The sequence below is a fragment of the Plecotus auritus genome, assembly GCF_963455305.1.
Source record: "Plecotus auritus genome assembly, chromosome: 2".
Lineage (NCBI taxonomy): Eukaryota > Metazoa > Chordata > Mammalia > Chiroptera > Vespertilionidae > Plecotus > Plecotus auritus.
This window is the reverse complement of record NC_137771.1, coordinates 23,266,823-23,292,622: the sequence shown is the minus strand read 5'-3', so window position 1 is coordinate 23,292,622 and position 25,800 is coordinate 23,266,823. Positions and strand designations below refer to the sequence as shown.

The following is a 25,800-nucleotide window of genomic DNA, read 5'->3' as shown; positions in this document are numbered from 1 at the left end:
GGAGAAAAATCATGCTAGTCAAAAAAAGTGGAAAGCTGACAAATCAACTAGGGTTAGAAGTAGAAAATAATACAGGAACATTTTTATCATGGTGCAGTGGATGTAAAAAGAGTTACCAGAATAATGATGTCTGATAACCAAGGTATATAATACAAAATAAGAAACTATTGACATACTAAAAATATAGGACTAAGTCACTTATAGCCTGCTATGCAATGTGGTCCATGGACCAGTAGCACTGACATCATACAAGAGCTTGTGAAAAAATGTAAAGCCTTAGGACCCACTGAATCAGAATCTACATAATAAGATCCCAAAGTAATTCACATGCATATTAATGTTTGAGAAACACTGGCTTATAGGATAACTTTCCAGGATCTAGGAATATAGGATTCCTTTCCAGTTGAAAAATTCTGGGGCTTTCATTTAGCAACAGGAGGAGCACCACAGACCCAATCCCTAGTGAAACAATCAAAGCTGCTGAAAACAACTATTTACATTATTTGGAAATTGTCCTTAGGGCATACAGCAAATGGAGAAATATTTATTCAGGAAAATCTACTGAAATTCAGTAAGCACAGTGGTAGTCTATAACAGTTGATTTACCACCTGCTTCATATCCCCACTCAATGGACTGAAGCTGCATTCTGGGTGGATGTAATCAGGAAGAATGGCTTCTCTTCAGTCAGCTCCCAATCAAGGATTACTATATCTCACCAGGAGGAACAGGCCACAATTACTTCTCATCTCTTGCAACTACAAGTTTAAGAGGTTAATTTCCTGGTGAGTGCTCACTTCCTCCACCCAGCTCCCACTCACAAGATAGAAGCCCTACTACAGGAATGGCAGGCTAAGAATAGTGGGGTCCAATCATCCTCACTCCAGAAGACTTATAGGGCAAAGATTCCATGATGGGACAAGCAAGCTGAGAAGATCAGAGGCTAGAAGTGGCTCAGAGATTATGCTGGGGGAGGGAGTGCGGGGGTAAGAAAGATAATTCATAAGGAAAGAAGCCCTGAAGCTCTCCTCAAAGAAATTTATTTTATTTGGAAAAGAGTATAAAAAAAGTTCAAGCCTAAGGGGAAGACAATAGTTACTCTTGAGGAAAACCAAGATGGCAGCATAGGTAAACACCAGAAATTGCTGCCTAGCACAACCACTTCAAAACTACAACTAAAAGACAAAATGGGTATCATCCAGAACCACGGGAAGGCTAGCTGAGTGGAAATTCTACAACTAGAAGGAAAGAGAAAAGCACACTGAGACTCAGAGGAGAAGCAGAGGTGCAGAAGTGAATTGCAGAGTTACAGAGGTACCCACACGCGCGGAAAGAGCTGGCAACTGAGTACGCTGCTGTCTTTTGCAATCGGAAGGGAGACACAAGCTCCGACTGAACTCCAGATCTGGGCGGGACTCTGGGGACCCACACTCATATGGGGAGAAACTGGATTGTCTGGCATCGGGCGGAACTCGAGGGCAGCTTTCTCTCAGAGGTGCTTGCAGCGATCATTGTTCCTGCACGGTGCCGCAGGACACAGAGACACAGGACCTCTTCCAGGCAGGGCTGATGGTTAGCCATTGCTGTTTGCTCCACCCTGGTGATTCCCTGAGACCCTGCCCCACCCAATTTGTGCGCAGAGGCTTTTGCATATGAATGGCCTGGCCCTTTGCAATCTGAAACCTAAAGTACTACAGATGGGTCAAAAAGCCCAAAAGCCTCCAAAGGAAGACCCAAGGCTCGACAGCAGCTTGCACTGCTTCATAGCAGGGCCTCATTTGGGTACCTTCAAAACCCAAACAAAGAGAAGGAATCTGCAGATCACTCTGTAGCTCCTGCTGGGTGGCCTCTCTCCTTGGAGATTCAAGAGCCAATATACCCAGTGGTCAGAGAGAGACCATCCAAACTACAACTCTTCAGATCAATAAGAGACACACTCAGGGGGCAGACTCAGTGAGCACCAAAGCCCCACTGAAGCAAGTCTTGCCCCATAAGGGTGTCTCCAGCACAGAAGTTCTCCCATCATAGACACAACTGATCCTCACAGCCAAATGGCCTGGAGTTCAATTCCTCCCAGTGATACCAACAACAATCAGGGCTTAACTACAACAAGATGGTGCACACAGCCCACAAAGGGGTGCACCAAGAGTGCCCACCTCAAGTAATTAGTGAGGCTGAGCCACTGGGCCCTATAGGATACCTAGCACACAAAGCCAAGCTATCAACACAGGGAAGCAGCCAAAATGCAGAGACAAAGAAACAGGTCACAAATGAAAGAAATGGAGGATATAGAGTTCAAACCACGGTTATAAGGTTACTCAAGAATCTTCTAGAAACTGCCGATAAATTTAGTGAGACCCTCGAGGATATGAAAAAGGACCAACTAGAAATTAAGCATTCACTGACTGAAATAAAGAATAATATACAGAGATCGAACAGGAGATTAGAGGATCCCAAGAATCAAGTCAAAGATTTGAAATATGAAGAAGCAAAAAACACCCAACTGGAAAAGAAAAAAGAAAAAAAATCCAAAAATTTGAAGATAGTGTAAGGAGCCTCTGGGACAACTTCAAGCGTACCAACATCTGAATTATGGGGGTGCCAGAAGAAGAGAGGGAGCAAGATATTGAAAACCTATTTGAAGAAATAATGACAGAAAACTTCCCCCACCTGGTGAAAGAAATAGACTTACAAGTCCAGGAAGCGCACAGAACCCCAAACAAAAGGAATCCAAAGAGGACCACACCAAGACACATCATAATTAAAATGCCAAGGGCAAAAGACAAAGAGAGAATATTAAAAGCAGCAACAGAAAAACAGTTAGTTACCTACAAGGAAGCACCCATACGATTGTCAGCTGATTTCTCAACAGAAACTATGCAGGCCAGAAGGGAGTGGCAAGAAATATTCAAAGTGATGAATAGCAAGAACCTACAACCAAGATTACTCTACCCAGCAAAGCTATCATTCAAAATTGAAGGTCAGATAAAGAGCTTCACAGATAAGAAAAAGCTAAAGGAATTCATCACCACCAAACCAGTATTAAATGAAATGCTGAAAGGTATTCTTTAAGAAGAGGAAGAAGAAGAAAAAGGTAAAGATAAAAATTATGAACAACAAATACATATCTATCAACAAGTGAATCTAAAAATCAAGTGAATAAAAAATCTGATGAACAGAATAATCTGGTGAATATAATAGGATCAGGGGCATAGAAAGGGAGTGGACTGACAATTTTCAGGTGAAAGGGGTATGGGGGGTGCGGGAAGAGACTGGACAAAAATCGTACACCTATGGATGAGGACAGTGGGGAGTGGGGGTAAGGGCAGAGAGTGGGGTGGGAACCGGGTGGAGGGGAACTATGGGGGGAAAAAAGAGGAACAACTGTAATAATCTGATTAAGATTTATTAGAAAGGAAAAATAAAAGACATGAATGAGAAATGAAAAAAAAAATAGTTACTCTTAATTAAGATCCTATCTATATAATTCAGAAGTCTATAGTTACTACATGATATTAAGGAAATTAAATGAAATGTTCACAGTATGGTATTATCAATTAACTACCTTCTCTCTGTCATAACTTGTTAAGTCTCAGATGGTGAAAATACCTAACTCACAGGGATGTTGTGAGAACTAAATTCAACAATGTATATTAGCAACCAAACACATTACCTAGGAAATAGTAGGCACTCAATTAATATAGGCAGACCCCACATTCCTTTCCCTTAAAAAAATTAAATGAAGAAAGTACAAGAAATATACCTGTCTGGCATTCTTTGTTTTGGGTATGTGGTTTGCATGAGGTGGCTTTAGTCTGTGTGATGGGTTTGCACAATAAAGCTTTATTCTTCAAAAGTCTTGGAGGCTGGGAAGGTGGCAGTTTTAGGGCATCTGTTTGTGTACTTGCCTAGTTAAAAACAAAATCAAAAGAAATAAAAAATTAATCAAAGACACTAAAAACATTTTAAAAAGCTTACCATTAATTAGAGAAAAGATTATAATTTCTAAAGGAATATCATATTAGAATTACATGGAAAACACAGTACACATTCCTGAAATAGCAATACAGCAATATTTTAATAACTACATGTTGATTCTAAACATATCTATTTACCAATTCTGTTTACCAAGAAAAATGCTATTTCTATTATTAGAAGCCAATGTTAATTAAGCACAAAGCTGGTAGAGTTTAAAATGAGAACTCTTTTTCTTGACTAAGTCTTAGAAGCCTTAGTTTCAAGATAACTAGAAATAACAGAATCATATGATCACTTCAGGGACTTGAAAATAAGATGATAGTAATGGTAACCCCAGAGACAAGGAAACACTTAAGAAATGCCACTGTTTAAGTCATAAGATTTCCTCATTATTTATTTTAAGAGAAAAGCAAAAAATATTGAGTTAAAAAAAAAAAAGTAATGCTTGTTTACCGCATCCTCTTCACTGGGTACAAAACAAACTACATTTTATAAACATCTTATTTACAATCTGACTACATTACAAATGCTCCCAAAACCTTTTATGCCTGACTTCTGTATAATTAACTTTAATTCTGTAGAACAAATGAAAAACTTCAGTACCTACAAAGATAGCAAACATTCAAAGAAATTAAAGTGTATAAAATAGATAATTAAGTAACCAAAAATCCTATTCCTGAACAAATATTAAATGAGCTCACAAAATGTATTTTATATAATAAATAAATAATAATAAAGGGCAAAGTAGTTTAGACATATTTATCCGACATCAAAATGGAACATAAATACAGTGGCAATATCAATAAAAAAAAAAAACTTACATCCCCAATGATTTTCGCTGTTACTGTTGGAACTGCACCTGATAGAAATTAAAATATATATTTAGGATCTTACACAATTAAACATTAGCATTAAAAGCTGATTATTAGACAACTAGTGGCCCAGTGCATAAAATCTGTGCACTGATAGGGTCCCTAGCAGCTGCTGGCTGGAAGCCGGGGCCTCCCTTCCTTTCCCCGGCTGGCCCCACCCCCTGGTCAAACCCCTGGACACAATTTGCATACTACTCTTTTTAAGTCTCTCATAATAAAAATATGCACTACCTTAATTTAATTCGTGGAAAGACTAGCATCTAAAGTATAATATGAGAAAAGAATATCTGGAAATTATGAAAACACTAATGGCTACCAGCCCACAGTGAGCCACCATTCCTAATATGAAAATACATCCAACATCCTATATAATAAAAGGCTAATATGCAAATTGTCCCCTAGACTGGGAGTTCGACCAGGGGGCAGGGCCAGCCTGTCAACTGCCTGTGGCCCCTCCCCCCAGTTGGCCCCACTCCCAATCGGCCCCCCAACCCCAACTGGGGCTGGCCAGCCGGACCCCACCCATGCAGGAATTCGTGCACCGGGCCTCTAGTATGATAATGACCATTGATGACAAAAAGATAGAGAACCACTATATTCACCTCAAAAAGGCTAGATAAATGCTTTCAAATTAGGTCATACCTTGTAAAACGCTGTTAGAATTCACTGTGGGCTGAGCAGCAGGAGCACTTGCTAATGACACTACATTAGCTATAACTGGAGTTGAGTCTTTTCTTAATGATGGGGGCCCTGCTGAAGCAGCTGACACCATGGAAACACTTGCTGATTAAAATAAAAACAATTTTAAAACAATGTAATTTATTTGCACATACATAAAAACCAACATCTCAAGGAGGTTAAACAATGCTTTTAAGTTAGAGTAAATTCTGTTGAAGCAGAGTCAACCTCAGGACTAACAAGTGTTTTTTTAAATTTTTTAATTAGTGAAACTTAATATTCTGTGTACTTTATCTTGCATAACTACGCAGATGATACATTTAAGAGGCCATTTGATTTTAGATTGTTCTTTTCATACTCTCAAATCCTTTTTTACGGAAGTCAAGGTGTACATATCCAATTATAATACATCAATTGCCATTCTTTCCCATTAAGTTCTTTGTTTTTTTTTGTTTTTTTTAAAATATATTTTATTGATATTTTACAGAGAGGAAAGGAGAGGGATAGAAAGCTAGAAACATCGATGAGAGAGAAACATCGATCAGCTGCCTCCTGCACACCTCCCACTGGGGATGTGCCCGCAACCAAGGTACATGCCCTTGACCGGAATCGAACCCGGGACCCTTCAGTCCGCAGGCCGACGCTCTATCCACTGAGCCAAACCGGTTTCGGCTCCCATTAAGTTCTTAAAAGTTTATTTGATTCATTTTGCTTAGAGAAAAATTAAATAAATAATTTTTACTGGGCTTTAATCTCCTGGGTTAAACAAAAAATTATCTAAATGTTAACATCATGTGAAAAGAATGAAATTTATGTTTCATGAAATTACTGACAATTATTTAATGTTCCCAATCTGTAGACATAGTTAGACCCTATACCAATGAAAGACTAAAGTTTAATTTTACCTGCATTGTTTTGTGAAGGTGGGTCACACATACTTTGCTGATTACAGAACATCAAAATACAAAGCAGGTTACAGAAATGTTTCATTTCTCCCCGCCATTTCAAGGACTCACTGAGTTTACCCTGTCGCTTACAACCATCACATTTGGCCATCTGAAAAAGAAACAAAAGATGGTAGAAGAGTAAGAAACAAATTATCTGTGGTCTGACATAATAAAATCGGGATACATGTAACAAGTGAGAAAAATAACTCAGAATTTTAAGTAAAAAAAAATGAAGTTTAATTATCTTAAAGTGGTAAATATTTATCTATCAATGATTTTATACTAAGATTAAAAAGTCATATTATACAGATGCAAATAAATTGTAATTAAAAAACATAGTGAAATAAGATCTCTCTTCCTCAAAGACTTCAGAAAACAAATTCATTTTAGTTAAATGATAAATGAATAAAATTATAATTTTAAATATTTAATGTCTTAAGACTGTTATGTCTTCTCCATGGAAATTACAAACAAAAGAAATATAACTTCAGTGACATTAAAGTCTTCCAAAATCTTAATTTAATGCTAGAAAACATAATACATTTAATCTTAAATGTTTAAATAATTAAATTGTCCTTCATACTTGGTCAAAAAAATAAGGGAATAATGTACGCCCTAATTTGAAAAAACCATGAATGTGAATTATATTTACCTGGTAAAACAGAACTGTATATTTGGACATACATTCTTCACAACAGAACTCTTCCACCTTCCCCCCCAAATTACTTTGTACCAATTTGGGAGATGTCTGTAAACAATAACTGCACATTTTACAGTGATTTCCCCAGAGCTTGGCCAAGTCATGTTTATAAAGCAATTTGCAACCTAAAAAAAATCAGGAAAGATAAAATTAAAATTAGGCAGAAATATTAAGTATTTCCATCTTTAATTTAAATGCCCTATAGTAAAGTTTCCACAATTGGGTCTTCACGAATTAGATAAAGAGATCAATATATAGGGCCAATCCTATCACTTAAAAAATATTATAGTGCCTGGCCGGTGTGGCTCATAGTTGAGCATTAACCTATGAATTAGGAGGTCACACGCTTCAATTCCTGGTCAGGGCATATGCCTGGGTTGCAGTCTTGATCTTCAGTGTGGGGCGTGCAGGAGGCAGCTGATCAATGATTCTTCATTGCTTTTTCTATCTCCCTCTCCCTCTCCCTTCCTGTCTGAAATCAATAGAATAAAATAAAAACATTAAAAAATATATTATAGTGCATCTCATATAGTAAAAGTCATTTTTTTAAAATACTTTTTTATTGGTACTAGAGAAAGAGGAAGGAAGAGGGAGAGAGAGAGAGAAATATCAATGAGAGAGACATATCAACATTGATTGGCTTTCTCCAGCACACCCCACACCGGGGATCAAGCGTGTCACCCAGGCACTTGCCCTGACCAGGAATCACAAAGGCAACCTCTCAGTGCACAGGTCGACATCCAGCCACTGAGCCACACCAGCTGGGCTAAATGTCAATTTGTTTAATGAAACTTTTGTTTTATTTGGGTATGTGGTATCACAATGTAAAATGTATTTTTGTGTGTGTGTTGTGGTCAAAAGGTTTGAAATCCACTAATCTAGTAGGCTAATCCTGTGCAGTTTTAGAATAATACAAAACATTCTAAACATTTAAGACAGTCATTTAAACGAAGAAGAAAGTCTATCTCATACTGATTTGCAAATTCAGATTATTTATGTTCATAAATATAATGGCTATTTAAAACAATAAAGTATATTCTTAGGATGCTACCAAATTTAAGGAGTTCCCTTTGAAGCACCAGAATTGAAAGAACCCTATCAACCTAATATATCAATAAAAGTTTGTCACATTACCATCATCTTCTGCAATATACTTGGAGGATTGTTTCCTTCATTTTAACATTTAAATGATATGAAGAATTTGATCAGAAAAAATTGAACGAAGCATAAACGAACAAAAAGGGGATATTATACAAAGAGGATAAAAATAAACCCACATAGTTACAGCTTAAATCATCAACTACTGTTAAAAGAACCAACATGCTTAAGTAGTAAGATAATCTTCTGTCTTTACCTTCACTACAGAAAGACTTGTCAGCACCTGAGAATCTCACAGTCTCCTTTAAAATTTTCTCAATTTTACAATATTCACACATTGCCATTACATGATTTATTTTTTTATATTCATCAGAACAATTCTTGCCACAGAACTGAAACATTTTACCCTGAAAAGAAAAATCATCAAGTACTAATTAAACATTTATCTTACGGAAATCCTTATCCCTCTTATTTTCAAAACAAATAGTGCAATTTTGAGAAATAAAAAGCCAGAAACAATTTTACAGATAGATCAGTTTATACTCAAAACCTTTATCATGATTCTATACTTTACCTTATAGTCAAGAAGTTCTGGTTTTGTGCCAAAAAGACGGGTGCAATGCTGACACTTAAGTTTTACAACACTTCGTGCAAACCCAACATGTTGAGACTGGGCAGCAAGACGCTGGAGACCAGCTGCAGCAGAGCTATTGATGGAGGTAGGAGAAACAGCAGAGGTGTTACCTCCTCCTGCTGACACTGTTGAACCTCTGGGGATGCTTACAATTACTTGGCCCTGAGACAAGGGCACTACTGAAGAATTCATTCCTGTTGGTTTGTTAAACAAATTCTGGAAAAAAGAGAAAAAACAAGATCTCATAATTTGTTCAAACAAGGCAGTACTGACTGTCTAAGTATATCAAGCACAGTTCTAAGCACCTAAGATACATGTGACAATAGGCAAAAATTCCTGCCTGTGAGCAGCTTATACTTGAAAGGGGGGAGTGTCATTTATAAATAAAAATAAAATAATTCAAAAATAATATATTCCCAAAGGATAATCTAGGAGATAATAGTACCATTAATTTTATAGAAGGCAGTTAAATAACATGCCTCCAAATACAGGATAGGATGAACCAAAGAATCCAAGTTTAAAAGGACTTAGATAGTAGAAATTTAGGCAATCCAGGCACTAGCAAACACCTAATAAGTTCACATTACTATACAGTTGTAAGCAACTCACTCACTGGAGAAGAGAAAGGTTCCTGAAGCCATACCTGGAATGCTACCACACAACTGTAGCTGCAGAAGTTGCGTATACTTCCATCTGACATGGCTAGGTGATACTGAGGGATTGCTGAAGTCTTACAACTGTTACACTGAACTTGTACACCTTAGCAAATCAAAATAAAACTAATGAGTAATATATATATTTATATATATATAAATTTTCAAAAATGTATGAGAAAATAAGTAAATATTGTATAAGATATAAAAATTCAGGAGCCAGAGCAAGTTGCAGGAACTGAAACTAAACTTAATCACAGCACATACAGACAAAAACTAACAACATAAAAAATATTTCTTTTAAAGTTGTCAGTCTCTCTGGAAACTATAAGATATACAAATCCTGAAATAAATCAGGTGTGAAAAAGAAAATATATTAAAGAAGCCACATGAAATTCTTTTGCTAAGGACAGATGCACTAATAAACAAGCCAGTAAACAAACATAAAAAAAGCAATCAGGTAATAGGTAATATTTTATAACACAAATCTGAAATTTTTAAATTTGCCTTAAAAGACATGAAAGACAACCAAATTTGGACAAAAACCTGTACTATATAAACAAAGCAATAACTATAAGTTTTCTAATGATTATATAAATATAATTTACAAAACCAGTATTACCTGCAGAAGTAACCATTTTAACTCTGTAAGCAGATAAGCAATTAACAGAACAGAAAAGCTCTGTCTTTCCCAAGCTATTGGTATTTTCAATCATTTCTGCTGAGGATCTCAATGATTTGCAAAGCGCACATGGTGTAATTTTGGCTGATTTCTATTAAGAAAATAAAATAACATTCATTTTTACCAAATTACAAGTAAAAAGCATAATTCTTTGAAATGTTTATACTTAACATTATTGAAATATTTTAAATTAGTGGCTTTCAAATTTTTATAATTACAATCCTCAATAAGAAATAAATTTTACATAGAGGCTCAGTACACAAATAATTCTGAGGGTTTGTGTTTGCATTTTATAAAATGTGTCAGGTAATATACTAGGTGCTATCTCATTCTTACTTCATATATAACCTAAAAATATCTCAGTGACATAGGTATTTTAATACCTATTTACAGACAAGAAAATGGACTCAAGAAGTTTAATTGCTTTTCCCAAAGTAAAATTCTATTTGAATATAATGTCTGGGGATCAAACATTATATGCTTTACTATTAAATCCAAGTTCTTTCTCTACACCAAAGTACTTATTAATATGTCAAAAATTTAATATTGGCTAAATTATAAGTAATAAAATAATTTAAAATTAAAATGTTTCAACCTATTGTTCCTTCTATTGTGGAATATGAAATATCTTTCCATTGACTGAATCCAAGCAACTTTTATTACTTGATACAATATCAGAAAAACATTTGGACAAAGATAAAACACATGAAAATACTTATTGGGTTTTTCCCCACATGAGAGCAAAAACAAGATTTCCTAAAGGAGGCTAAGCCCCCCCCCCTCTTTTTTTTAACGCTCACCCAAGGATACTTTTTCCATTGATTTTTAGAAAGAGTGTAAGGGAGACAAAAGAAATAAAGAGAAACACCAAAGTGAGACAGACACACCAATTGGTTGCCTCCCACATGTCCCGGACCAGGACTGGGAGACTGCACCCGAGGTACATGCCCTTGACCGAATCAAACCTGGGACCCTTCAGTCCACAGGCCAACACTCTATCCACTGAGCAAACTAGCTAGAGCAGGAAGCTAAGCCCTTTTAATATGTTTGTATATTAGTCAGAAATAAATAGAAAAACTGTATAATGTTTAAAATTCCAGAATCATTATAAAGTTTTAAGAACAATTTAAGCCTGGCCAGTGTGGCTCAGTTGGTTGAGCCTTACCCCATGCACCAGGAGGTCGCTAGTTCGATTCCCACTCAGGACACATGCCCAGGTCACGGGCTCAATCCCCAGTAGAGGACTTGCAGGAAGCAGCAGATTTATGTTTCTATTATCTCTCTCCCTCTCCCTTCCTCTCTCTAAAATAAAAAAAACACACACACATTAAAAAAAAAAAAAAGGCCCCACCCGAGTGGCTCAGTGGTTGAGCATCGACCTATGTACCAGGAAGTCACGATTTGATTCCCGGTAGGCCCGTGTTGCGGACTCAATCTACTGTGTGGGGCATATAGGATGCAGCCAAACGGTAGTTCTCTCTCATCATTGATGTTTCTATCTCTCTTTTCCTCTTTGAAATCAATAAAATCTACACTAATCTACACTAATAAAAGAGTAAGATGCAAACAGACCGTACATTTGTGACAGCCAATCAGGAGTGAGCATACAAATTGACCCAATAAAGATGGTGGGTTAATTTGCATACACAGGCATTGAGCGGGAACGCCCCGCCCCCAGCCGCTCTGGGCCTCTGGGCAGCGTGGGAAGGCGGCTCTGGGCCAGAGTGAAAAGGCGGCTCTGGCCAGAGCGAAGGTGGTGCCAGTAGCCAGGGGAAGGAAGGCCCATTCTTGCATGAATCTTCGGCCTCTAGTGTATATGTGTGTGTGTGTGTGTGTGTGTGTATAACAATTGAAATAAAGTTCCCAATAACATTATTAAATTCACGAATTTTAGTTGACTGTATAAAAATTCACTCTCCTAAGAAAACGAATGATCAGCAAATGCACTCAAACAGAAAGCCATTGTAAAATTTTAAATGTAAGAAGTTTTTACTATTCTTTTGTACTTATCAATTTTAAAATCTAATTTTTGATCAAAATTTACTAAAAAAATATAAATCAAGTACAAAACTGCATTATACATTTGTCATACTAGAATTCATCCAATTCATTCTCTACAACCCTTAATTCACAAAATAATATATAACCCACATTTATTTTTTTCTTATTTCATGAAGAGAAGAAAAAAACTCTTAAATAATTAATGGTAAGATTTTTATTTTCTGAATTGCAATTTCAACCATATGGATTTGATTTCAAGTATACATATGCAGCCCTAACTGGTCTGGCTCAGTGGATAGAGCGTTGGCCTGCGGACTGAAAGGTCCCAGGTTCAATTCTGGTCAAGGGCATGTACCTTGGTTGTGGGCACATCCCCAGTAGGTGTGCAGGAGGCAGCTGATGGATGGATGTCTCTCTCTCATCGATGTTTCTAACTCTCTATCGCTCTCCCTTCCTCTCTATAAAAAATCAATAAAAAATATATTAAAAAAAAGAATACATATGCAACTTGGACATTACCCTAGCAAGTAAAATGTGTGTATGTATATATGTAAAGCAAACTATATTTCAAAGAATAGAAGGCTAACACCAAATAGATGGTGCATTATTTTTCTTCTTTGCACTCCTCTGCATTTTCAAAATATTCTTCAAAAACACGAATCATATATGAAATAAAAGTCATACCTAAAAATATGTATTTCAAATGCATGAACAGAAATATATGCCACTTCCCTGGCTGGCATGTTCAATGGTTAGAGCACTGGCCCACACACAAAAGGGAGTAGGATAAATTCCTAGTCAAGGAATTGAAGGTTCGATCCCTGCCTTAGTTCCCAAGTCAGGGTACATGTGGGAGGCAGCCAACTAATGTTTCTCTCTCACATTGAAGTTTTTCTTTCTTTCTCTCTCCCAACTTCCACTCTAAAAAAAAAAAAAGTCAATGGAAAAGATACCCTTGGATGAAGATTAACCAAAGAAAGAAATGTATGCTACTTATAAAATTCTTGTTATAAAGTTTTTGACAGGCATTCATTCGACAACTACTATTTATATGTAAAAATACTAATTAAGGTAATAATATCTTAATATTTTTGTGACATTTTCATAAATAATTTCCACCCAAAAATTTAGATACCCTAAAATAAACAAAGTCATCAGGATTATATATGGTCATGTACCTGCTTATATGCTGTAACACACGTTGAGCTACAAAACTTCTTAGACTGTCCCTCTATCTGAAGCATGTGGCATTGTCCAGAGCCACTGTAACAGTAACCCCCACAGTTCTCACAACAGTTCATGGTGAGGTTGTTAGCAGAGCGAAACTTAGAGAAACAGGCATCACTGCAAAGTTTATGTACCACATTTTGGTAATTAACTTCATGTCGAATCTAGGAATTAAGAAATAACAAAATACAAACAACAAGCAGAGACCATCAAAACTTTTCTTTCAGCACAAGCATTAGACCTCTTGCCCCAATGAAATAAAAAGATAACTTACAACAGCATTCTTCTGACACATGCTGCATTTGGTTGAAATGCTATTCGTATTTATGGTAACAACAGGTTTTCTTTTCAGTTCATATGTTGATAAACATGACTGGCTGCAAAAATCTTTACTACTGGTGGTATTTTCAAACTGGGCACTGATCACATCCTTTGGATTTAAAATGTCTCTAAAGATAAAATAAGTCACAGTATAATTAATTTTTTTCCTTTTTGTGAGCTAAATAAAATAAAAGAGGCAATTACAGTATAGGAAAAGGTAACTGATATTTAAATCAGAAAGCCTGGGTTTTCTTGGATAAACTGATAAATTGCTTTGATTCTTAAGTTCTGTTCTATAAAATAGACCTAAGCTGACCTGCGTGGCTCAGTGGTTGAGCATCGACCTATGAACCAGGAGATCACAGTTCGATTCCTGGTCAGGGCACATGTCCAGTTGCGGGCTCCATCCCCAGTAGGGGGTATACAGGAGAAAGCCGATCAATGATTCTCTCTCATCACTGATGTTTCTCTCTCTCTCCCCTTTTCCTCTCTGAAATCAATAAAAATATATTTAAAATAAATGAATAAAATAAAAGGGACCTAATAGAGACTTACTTCATAGAAATGTTGAATTGCTACTACACACTGTTTCCAGATTTAAAAAAATATATACATGAGTTATCATTCATTACCTCTAATGGTAAAAATATAGGAGATTTTTAATTTTCTTCTTAAATATTAATACTTAAAAATTTTGTAAAGATCTTTTAAAGGTAAGAACACCTTTGAAACTACAATGAATATTCTAGCATCATTATATAGTATTGAACCATTTCTATATCTAAATAATTTAATTTGTAGGCATCAGTTACAAAGGGAATAGAGATTAAAATCCTAGGGATTAAGGTTCCTTTCCACTCCACTCATCCCACCCCAAACCAGTCTTTCTATATAGTAGTTTAAGTATAAAGCATTTTATAAACCAATTTTTCAAAAAGAATGGTTGTTTATTGATTTTTTTAAAAGAGAGAGGAAAGGAGAGGGAGAGAGAAACATGCATGTGAGAGCAACACATCCATTGGCTACCTCCTGAATGGCCCCCATAACCTTGGATGAGGATTTAAAGCAAAAAAAAAAAATCAATGAATGACAGGGAATCAAACCAGCAACCCCTTGGTACACCAGACGATCCCAACCAACTGAGCCACACCAGCCAGGGCAAAAAAACAATTTTTAAAAATACCTTGATAAATTTTCTAAAGATTATCTCTTTGCTATGAGTACATGCCCACATAATAGTGAATAAGCTGTGTTCTATGAATTCCTGCATATTTAACAGATTATACTAATCAGGTACTTTTTAGAAAAGATTACAAATATCTCTGCTTCAATAAAAGGTAACAGTAAACATAATGAGAATCATCATAAAGAATATCTGATACCACACTACACTGCAATACACAACTTCATACCTCATCTTTTATAGTTAATAGCTCCAGACTACTCTGCATTTTTTTGCCTTTACAGTTTTTCTTAATTAAGTTTTACTGTATTTCATTTACAAGGGTATTTATTTAGCAGTTGTATTGAGCCAGACATTATCTAACTCCTATGTGAAGATATGGTGCAAGCATACACTCAAGGAGCTACTAGTATATTGGGACAAATAGACAAATGATATATAAAATAGCACAAAAGAAGCATCCTTGAAATATAAGAGTAATGTAATACTTTTGAAAAAGATACATATAAAGTGTTATGTAGAAATAGAAATGAAGAAACAATTATTTCAGACATTATGTGACATGAAAGGCTACCCAAAAGAAGATGACATTTGAACTGGACCTTAATAAGAATTTTCTAAAAGTTAAGGAGATAAAGAGTTGGGAAATAGTATGAATCAAGGTAATCCTATATAATAAAGAGCTAATATGCAAATGGTCATCACACTCAGACACTCAACACTGGGGAGAGAGGAATGGGGACCAGCCAGGCACAAATGAGCTCGTTAGAGAGGAATGGGGACCAGCCAGGCTGAGGCCCGAGAGAAGGACAAGCCGCCCGCCCTGGGGTCCCGAGTGCCAGCGGCTGGGCCTGCCCCTGTGGCCAGGGAGAGGGACAATCTGCGTGCCCCAAGGTCCTGGGCACCAGCAGCTGTGCCTGTGGCCCGGGAGAGGGACAAGCCGCCTGCCCCGCGGTCCCAGGCAAAGCCGCCCACCCACGGACGCCTGAGGCTGCAGTTGGCCCAGGCAAAGCCAACCAAGGTACTGGGTGCCTGCAGCCGACCGGAGGGAAGGCAGCCCGGGTCCCGGGTGCCTGCAACTGGCCAGAGGAGGGAATTCTGGGTCCCATGTGTGGGGTGAGACAGAGGCAGTTAGGGGCAATCAGGCCAGCAGGAGAGCAGTTAGGGGTGACCAGGCAGACAGGCAGAGGGGTTAGGAGTGATCAGGCAGGCAAGCAGAGGGGTTAGGGGTGATCAGGCAGGCAGGCAAAGGTGGTTAGGGGCGATCAAGCAGGCAGAGGTGGTTGGGGGGTGATCAGGCTGGCAGGCAGAGGGGTTGGGGCAATCAGGCAGGCAGGCAGGTGAGCAGTTAGGAACCAGCGGTCCCAGATTACGAGGGGCAGTTGGACATCTCCTAAGGGGTCCCAGATTGCAAGAGGGTGAGTCCAGTCTGCGAGACCCCCCCGCCCTCGTCCCCACCGTGAATGAATTTCGTGCACCAAGCCTCTAGTGGAAGTATAAAACATAACAAAAATGTAGGTATTCCTCACTGCTCTCAAGTATGCTTATTGTCCAATTACATTATATCTTATTGTAGCAGAGTACATGTTATTCCAGAATAAGAAGCAAGCTCATTCAGATAGTAAAAATTCAGAAATGGTACAGAGAATCCTAAAACAGTTATTTCCTTGAGTGCCATTATATAAAGAAATCCAATTTTCTAATAATACTAACAAAATTACCCTAAAAATTACCTCTTTTATGTAGGATTTGAAATACATATATATATTTTTAAGAAGTTTTTACTGATTTTAGAAAGAAGAGAGAAAGGGAGGATAGGGAGATAGAAACATCAATGAGAGAGAAACATCGACCAGCTGCCTCCTGCATGCCCCCTACTGGGAATCAAGCCCAAATCCCCGGGCATGTGCCCTGACGGGGAACTGAGCCAATGACCTTTTGGTTTACAGGTGGACACTCAACCACTGAGCACACCGGCTGGGCAGAAATATACTTTTTAAGAAACAAATCATTAGGTACCTATGACTGAGAAAACTAAAAATTAAATGATGATTAGCCAAAATATATTCAATTTTAGTTAAATCCAAGATACTAAAAGATATGGTAAATAAAAGATTAATAAAAATAAAAATGTTATTCCAAACTAATGAGTTTCTTTCAACCTAAATGCTGCTGCTATAAAAACAGCAGTAACTATCAGAAAGAAAATCTTTTCTAGCTCCACCTATTCAAACTAAATTGAAATCCTTCTTATAGGAATTGACTTACAAATAAAACCTGTTTAATTGCAAGGATTATTGGAGAAAGGGAGGATAGTGAATGTGCCAAAATTAACCAGTTATGTGCCACTGAACAAATCTTTTAACTTCTTTGAATATAATTTCCTAATTGGGTACAACCCAATTCAATAATTTGATAATCAGATAACCAAATTATCCCAGACTGTTGTAATGACTGTGTAAATAACAGGGGGAAAAAGGTAAAGTGGTGAAAAGGAGATGAAAGAGTAGTAGTTCAGGAATGGAAATTATATACAAAGAAAACCAAGACTGATCAGTGGCTGGGGACTGAGCCTTAGAAAGAGGTATTCTGTAAAATGAAGAGGGGGGGAAAGAAAATGAAGAACAAAGGGCTGAGGTGATAGGTAGGTAAGAATACCTGAAAGAAGAACTGAAAGGGGCAAATGAAAAAGACCAAGGAAGTAAGTAAGTAAATAAATAAATAAATAAATAAAAAGCATAACAGAGTAAGTGAATGAAGACGTACATAAAACAAGAGTCAAGGAATGAGCCCTGGTGAGGTGGCTCAGTTGGTTGGGGCATCATCCTGTACACCAAAAGGTGGTGGGCTCAATTCCAAATCAGGGCAAACACCTAGGTTGCAGGTTCGATCCAGGGTCAGGGTGTGTCCAGGCGGCAACAGAAAGATGTTTTCTCTCTCACATCGAAGTTTCTTTCTCTTTCTACCCCTCCCTCCCTCCCTTCCTCTCTCTCTCTCTCTCTCTTTCTCTCTCCCTCTCTCTCTCTCTCTCTCTCCCTCTCTCTCTCTATTCCTCTTTTTAAAAATCAATAAACATATCCTTAGGTGAGGATTTAAAGCAAAAAAAAAAAAAAAAAAAGTCAATGAATGACAGGTTAAAAAAAAGAGGAAATGTATGGATAAGACTAAACAGCAATAAAAAATGTAATCTTAGCCCTAGCTGGTTTGGCTCAGTGGATAGAGAGTCAGCCTGTGGACTGAAGGGTCCCAGGTTCTATTCTAGTCAAGGGCACATGCCCGGGTTGTGGGCTCAATCCCCAATAGGGGGCGTGCAGGAGGCAACCAATCAATGATTCTCTCTCATCACTGATATTTCTCTCTCTCCCCCTCTCCCTCTCTGAATCAATAAAAATATATATATTTTAAATGCAATCTTAAAGAATAATTACATCACATAAGATCAAGACAGGTAAGATATGACATGTAGGTAAAAATGACCTATCATCAGAACACTAGGCAAACACCACAAACTAAATGAATATAATAAATTTAGATGAAAATCACAACATACAAGGTGGGGCAAAGGTCGGTTTACAGTCATGATTATGAGAAACACAGTTTATTCTTGTATAATTATTTCTTAATTATTGTATTATTTTCCATATGAACAACTGTAAACCTACTTTTTCACCCACCTTGTATGTAGACAAGAATTAAAAAACACAGAAAGAGGGTATACATTTTAAAAGTTATCTGAGCCCATTTGGTTTGGCTCAGTGGTTGAGTGTCAACCTATGAACCAGGAGGTCATGGTTCAATTTCCCAGTCAGGGCACATGCCTGGGTTGCGGGCTCCATCCCCAGTTGGGAATCGTGCAGGAGACAGCCGAACAACAATTTTCTCTCATCATTGATGTTTATATCCCTCTATCTCTCTCTCTTCCTCTCTGAAATCAATAAAAAAATTTTTTTAATTTATCTGAGTTTTCTATGGTCATTTTGAAATCCACTCATTATTTTAAAGAAGTATCTATGATTGTTATGAAAAGAGAAATATTGTTGAAATTTTAAAAAGTGCTTATCACCAAAGTAAGAAATCAAGAAATAATAAAGTTATGTGACATTATTTCATTGCAAAATAAGAAACTACAAAAATTATAACATTAAGTTGGTTTAATCTTTGAATCTGATGATTAATATACCAGAATATAGACATTAGACATGTGGTATATTAAGTACTCATTTCTAAATGCACGTTTCACAATTCAAACAGAATAAAGAAAGAATCCTATCTCTGCTAATTAAACTTTAAACATAAAGAGATGTGCTTCCAGAAAAACACCTAACCATATTCAAATTATTATTATTTTTTGTCTATAGGCCTTTTTCCAACTGAACCAGAAGAGGGAGCATCTTTTTCCACAGATAAAGAGCTGCATACATGTGAGGAACTATAAACACAAATATCTAAACTAATAAAGCATGGTTTGCATAGGTTAATAGAAGCCAATGTGATTCTATTATTAGAACAAGGCATCATTCATCTTTTTCTGACTTATTGAAAATTTCTGTCAATCGCCTTACAAAATTAGTCAAAATTAGTTCATATTATTCAAATATATCAGGATGTCCTTACAAGGTCTAAGGGCACACATACTTTTTTGTTGTTAAACACTGAAATGGGACCTCTGAAGTAATTCAGAGATATTGAATATATATAGATATATATATATGTATATATATACATATATACATATATTTGAATCCATGTAAAGAAGAAAGTATTAAATGAATTCTAATTATATAATAGGAAATATAACTTTAAATATTTGTTGGAATTAAGTATCTATTGCCTACAGTTACAACGAAAATATTTTGGCCATATATAATATATTTTTTGGTATAGTTTTTGTTTCATAAAGCATCTCAACTAAGACAAGGATAAAAAGATTGGTTTCAAAAACATCTCTAATATATAAAAGGTACATTATTTAAAGTTAAAAAGCAAGCTGAATACCGGCCATCCAGAAAAAAGAAAACCAACAACTTATCTGCTGGTACTAAATAATGTGATATTTCTCAAAAACCATGGAAATGTAAAAAATTAAACAATACATGGACAAGAACCAAGTATCTTAAAAGAAAGGAAACAAAGAAGATAATTTAGAATTTTGCTATACTTAGAGCAACTTGAACAAGTTTTCTTGGTGGGAGGAGGTGGTGGGCGGGCAGGTGGAACTGTATATCCAGTGAGGCACAGTGTAGAGCAGAAAAGCTGTGTAGACCCTTTCCTCTGATAAGCAGTTTGCCCCTTCTGTAGAATTTTTTTACAACCAGAACAGGAAACTCGAATAGCTGTGGCTGGAACTGAAGGTAGCATTTTATTCATGCCAGATGACGCCAGAGGAGGTTGGAAGCCAGTAGTCAACTGTGGAGCTTTAAAAAAAAAAATTTTTTTTGAAAAAAAGATGTTTTACTTTGACCATGAATTTTAAATATGAATCTTCCTTTCTCTTCTAGAACTGGACTTGAAAACTCAATACTAATTATGCAATATGCAGTTAAAGCCATTCTAATTGGCCAAGAAAAAACTGCTTAGTTTCTAATACAAGTAGATACTTCTCACTCATATTGGTCAGAATCTAATGAAAGAATAATATGCAAATTGACCATCACTCCAACATACAAGATGGCTGCCACAAGATGGCCAGCAGGGGAGAGCAGTTGGGAGGGACCAGGTCTGCAAGAGAGGGCAGTTGTGGGTGATCAGGCCAGTAGGGGAGGGCAGTTGGAAGGGACCAGGCCTGCAAGGGAGGGCAGTTGGGGGTGATCAAGCCTGCAGGGGAGGGCAGTTAGGGGTGACCAGGCCAGCACAGGAGTGAAGTAGGGGGCAACCGGGCCTGCAGGGAAGGGCAGCTGTGGGGGACCCAGGCCTGCAGGGGAGAGCAGTTCGGGGGGACCAGGCCTGCATTGGAGGGCAGTTAGGGGTGACCAGGCCTGCAGGGTAGGGCAGTTAGGGGAAAACAGGCTGGCAGGGGAGTGGTTAGGGGGTGATCAGGCTGGCAGGCAGAAGTGGTTAGGGGCAATCAGGAAGGCAGGCAGGCCAGCAGTTGGGAGCCAGCAATCCTGGATTGTGAGAGGGATGTCCGACTGCCCGTTTAGGCCTGATCCAGGAAGGATCAGGCCTAAACGGGCAGTCGGACATCCCTCGAGGGGTCCCAGATTGGAGAGGGTGCAGGCTGGGCTGAGGGACACCACCACCCCCCCCCGTGCACGAATTTTGTGCACTAGGCTTCTAGTAAATAAATATAATCATTCAGTTCTGTATCTTACCAAGAGGACTGCCACTGACTGAAAATACAGCACTAATTTTCAGTTCCCCCTCTTGAGTTTTTTGTTGTTGGCCATGATTAAACTCCTTTAAAAAAACAAAAGAAAAGAAATCAAAAAACAGAGGAAAGAATAAATACAATGTATCTAAAGAAATCTAAACATTGAAGACATTTTACTATAGCTATATAGGGGTGGAAAATGTTTATTTACTACATTAATAAAAAATAACAGCAGCAATATATAATTACAATAAGGAAGTAAATTTGAATATACTGAGAGTAAAAAGGCTAAATATGAAAGCAGTTACCTAATTAGCTTATAGTATGTACTACCAGATAATTACAAATCATTTTTTAATTCTTAATATAACAGTATTTTAAGTTGCTGTTTATCTATTATAAAAGTAATACACACCCACTATACAAAATTTAGACAAATAGGAATAAGAAAAACATTCTAATCATATTTCTATCACCACAAAACAACCACCATTATTCTTTGGGTACATTTTTCTCTAGTCTTTTCCGCTCTTGCATTCAGAGGTTTTCTTTCTTTGTGATTATACTAAATACACCATTCTCATAAAATGATTCTTTTGACCACTTTAATCAACTGAACATTTCCATATTATTAAATTCTAGAGGCCCGGTGCACGAAATTCGTGCACGGGGGAGTGTGTCCCTTAGCCCAGCCTGCAGCCTCTCCAATCTGGGACCCCTTAAGGGATGCCCAACTACCCGTTTAGGCCTAATCCGGTGGGATCGGGCCTAAATGGGCAGTCAGACATCCCTCTCACAATCCAGGACTGCTGGCTCCCAACTGCTCCCCTGCCTGCCTGATTTCCCCTAACTGCTTCTGCCTGCCAGCCTGATCACCCCATAACCACACCCTTGCCAGCCCGATCGATGCCTAACTGCTCCCCTGCCGGCCCAATTGCCGCTAACTGCCCTCCCCTGCCAGCCTGATAACCCCTAACTGCCCTCGCCTGCCAGCCTGGTAGTCCCTAACTGTCCTCCTCTGCAGACCTGATCACCCCAACTGCCCTCACCTGCTGGCCTGGTAACCACTAACTGCCCTCCCATGCCAGCCTGGTTGCCCCTAACTGCCCTCCCCTGCAGGCCTGGTCCCCCCAACTACCCTCCCCTGCAGGCCTGGTCCCCCCCAACTTCCCTCCCCTGCAGGCCTGCCCCCTCAACTGTCCTCCCCTGAAGGCCTGGTCCCCCCCAACCTCCTTCCCCTGCAGGTCTGGTCACCCCTAACTGCCCTCCCCTGCAGGCATGGTCCCACTAACTGCCCTCCCCTGCTGGCCATCTTGTGGTGGCCATCTTGTGTCCACATGGGGACAGCCATCTTTGACCATATGGGGGCAGCCACCTTGTGTTGGAGAGATGGTCAATTTGCATATTACTCTTTTATTAGATAGGATTACTCCACATCTAGTGGTTAAGCATCAGTGTTTTTTATGTTGGAGTCCAAGAGTCCTTGAGGTCTATAGATATACTCTGGGGAGCCTGAGAATTCTAAAAGAATTTTTTAAAACTGTGTTTTCAGCCGAAACCGGTTTGGCTCGGTGGATAGAGTGTCGGCCTGCGGACTGAAGGATCCCGGGTTTGATTCTGGTCAAGGGCATGTACCTTGGTTGTGGGCACATCCCCAGTGGGAGGTGTGCAGGAGGCAGCTGATCGATGTTTCTAGCTCTCTATCCCTCTCTCCCTTCCTCTCTGTAAAATATCAATAAAATATATTTAAAAAAAATAAATAAAACTGTGTTTTCATTTCAATGACATTTTTAGTGAATGTAAACATATTTTAAGTCATAAATAACCAAATATAACTGAGTTATACTACAAGTTTTCATTGCTATTGTTTACTTCTATAATTATATTATTGCATTGTGAAACCGAAAAGTGGTAGATTAATTCATTGTTTATCACACTCAACTTGCAAAAATCCTGCAAGACTTCTTATTCTTGGAATTCTCAGGTAACTCCAACATACTCCCTTTCTTTGTGGTAAGGGGTATCTGTACATTACTCAGGTTTGAGAAATACTGATGTATTTTAATAGATGTAACAGATTATACAGGAAAGAGATTGAGTTGAAGTGAGAGAGGCACTTGCCTTGGGCATAAAATTAAAGCACCAAAAATATCAGTAATCAAGATAAAAAATTATGTTAATGCAATATTTTTTAAAATAAAAAATGCAAAATCCATGATGAATACAATACCAAAACTTTAAATAAATAAGGACAGTATCAGTATTACTAATTTTTCCTTTGGACTCAGGCTCCATTTTAATGGCCTGGCATGACATTGAGTTACATAACCCCAACCCAGTGTCATTCCATTTTTTTTCACACATTCCATGAAGAACATCTTTGTGAATACTCAAATTCTCATTTTTAGGATTAACTCCTAAAGAAATGATCCTTATAGTGGAATTACTAGATAAACAGATAAATAATAAAGGTTCCTGATACAAAATGACATTGTTTAAAAAAAAAACAAACGAGTATCACTTAATTATATTTGTTCTAGTAGGTTGTAAAAAAATCCATTTAAAAGTCTTTTCCCCACTGGTGTTTCAATTTGCAATTCTTTTCTAATATCTATTTACTAGAGGCCCAGTGCACAAAATTCGTGCACGGGGAGGGAGGTACCCCTCAGCCCAGCCTGCACCCTCTCCAATCTGGGACCCCTCGAGGGATGTCCGACTGCCCATTTAGGCCCGATCCAGTAGGATTGGGCCTAAACGGGCAGTCGGACATCCCTCTCACAATCCAGGACTGCTGGCTCCCAATTGCTCGCCTGCCTGCCTTCCTGATTGCCCCTAACCGCTTCTGCCTGCCAGCCTGATCACCCCCTAACCACCCCCCTGCCAACCTGTTTGCCCCTAACTGCCCTCCCCTGCAGGCCTGGTCACCCCTAAGTGCCCTCCCCTGCAGGCCTGCTCAACCCTAACTGCCCTCCCCTGCAGGACGGGTTCCCCCCAACTGCTCTCCCCTGCAGGCCTGGGTCCTCCCCAACTGCCCTCCCCTACAGGCCTGGTCACCCCTAAGTGCCCTCCCCTGCAGGCCTGCTCAACCCTAACTGCCCTCCCCTGCAGGACGGGTTCCCCCCAACTGCTCTCCCCCGCAGGCCTGGGTCCTCCCCAACTGCCCTCCCCTACAGGCCTGGTCACCCCTAACTGCCCTCCCCTGCAGGCCAGGTCCCCCGCAACTGCTCTCCCCTGCAGGCCTGGGTCCCTCCCAACTGCCTTTCCCTACAGGCCTGGTCGCCCCCAACTTCCCTCCTCTGCCTGCTTGGTCACCCCTAACTGCCCTCCCCTGCAGGCTTGATTGCCCCCAACTGCGCTCCCTTGAAGGCCTGGTCCCTCCCAACTGCCCTCCCCTGATGGCCTGATCGCCCACAACTGCCCTCCCTTGCTGGCCATCTTGTGGTGGCCATCTTGTGTCCACATGGGGGCAGCCATCTTGTGTGTTGGAGTGATGGTCAATCTGCATATTACTCTTTTATTAGATAAGATAGAGGCCTGGTGCACGGGTGGGGGCCAGCTGGTTTGCCCTGAAGGGTGTCCCGGATCAGGGTGGGGGTTCTTTTGGGGCATGAGGCGGCCTGGGCGAGAGGCCTGTGGTGGTTTGCAGGCTGGCCATGCCCCCTGGCCACCCAAGCGGAGGCCCTGGTATCTGGAATTTATTTATCTTCTACACTTGAAACTTTGTAGCATGGAGCAGAGCCAAGCCTTCTGCTTGCTCCGTGGCGGCAGCCATTTTTGGGGGGATTTATGTATCTTCTATAATTGAAACTTTGTAGCCTTAAGCGGAGGCTTGGGCCGGCCAGGGTGTGCGGAAATCGGCTTCCTCCATTGCCGGGGGCAACCCTAGCCTCCTGATCTTTCCAGCTCCATGGCTGCCGCCATTTCTGTTTGGATTTATGTATCTTCTATCATTGAAACTTTGTAGCCTTGAGTGGAGGCCTAGGCCGGCAAGGGCAGGCGGAAAGCTTGGCTTCCTCCATTGCTGGGGAAACCCAAGCCTCACTCCTGCTCTCTGTGGCCGTAGCCATCTTGGTTGGGTTTATTTGCATATTCGCTCCTGACTGGCTGGTGGGCGTGGCTTGTGGGTGTAGCGGATTGATGTTAATTTGCATATTGCTCTTTTATTATATAGGATAAAAAAGTATACTGTAACTGTATTAGTCCTCTGTAACATCTGTTATCAACATTTTCTCATTATGTACTTTGAGTTAAAATTTTATGTACTGAAGTTTCCCTTTTTATGCCAAAATGCTGACATAAATTACTTTTGTGATTCCTTCTATTTCTTACAAAGTTCTACCTCTGCAACAAAACTCTAAGAATGTTTATAATACAGTTCTTTAATCCAGATGTCAACAAACTTTATCTGCAAAGGGTCAGATATTAAGTATTTTTAACTTTGCAAGCCATACTATCAGAACCACTCAACTTTGCCATAGTAGAGCAAAAGCATCTAGAAATCATATGGGGGAACAGGCC

At 39.0% G+C, this 25,800-nt stretch overlaps 1 protein-coding gene across 11 annotated transcripts in view; it reads right to left on the bottom strand.

Annotated features, from left to right (window-relative positions):
• Window positions 1-25,800, bottom strand: part of LOC308240171 (zinc finger MYM-type protein 4) — a 143,705-nt gene that overhangs the window by 33,615 nt on the left and 84,290 nt on the right. For all 11 annotated transcript variants that reach the window (XM_080653106.1, XM_080653107.1, XM_080653111.1 and 8 more), the window contains 13 exons: window positions 21,284-21,368; window positions 20,131-20,386; window positions 13,743-13,917; window positions 13,420-13,632; window positions 10,181-10,331; window positions 9,549-9,664; window positions 8,846-9,121; window positions 8,528-8,678; window positions 7,126-7,298; window positions 6,432-6,582; window positions 5,491-5,631; window positions 4,798-4,835; window positions 3,762-3,906 (listed from right to left, as the gene is read on the bottom strand). In XM_080653106.1, the coding sequence (XP_080509232.1) occupies window positions 3,762-3,906; window positions 4,798-4,835; window positions 5,491-5,631; window positions 6,432-6,582; window positions 7,126-7,298; window positions 8,528-8,678; window positions 8,846-9,121; window positions 9,549-9,664; window positions 10,181-10,331; window positions 13,420-13,632; window positions 13,743-13,917; window positions 20,131-20,386; window positions 21,284-21,368 (2,071 nt within the window). The remainder of the gene's footprint in view (window positions 1-3,761; window positions 3,907-4,797; window positions 4,836-5,490; window positions 5,632-6,431; window positions 6,583-7,125; window positions 7,299-8,527; window positions 8,679-8,845; window positions 9,122-9,548; window positions 9,665-10,180; window positions 10,332-13,419; window positions 13,633-13,742; window positions 13,918-20,130; window positions 20,387-21,283; window positions 21,369-25,800) is intronic.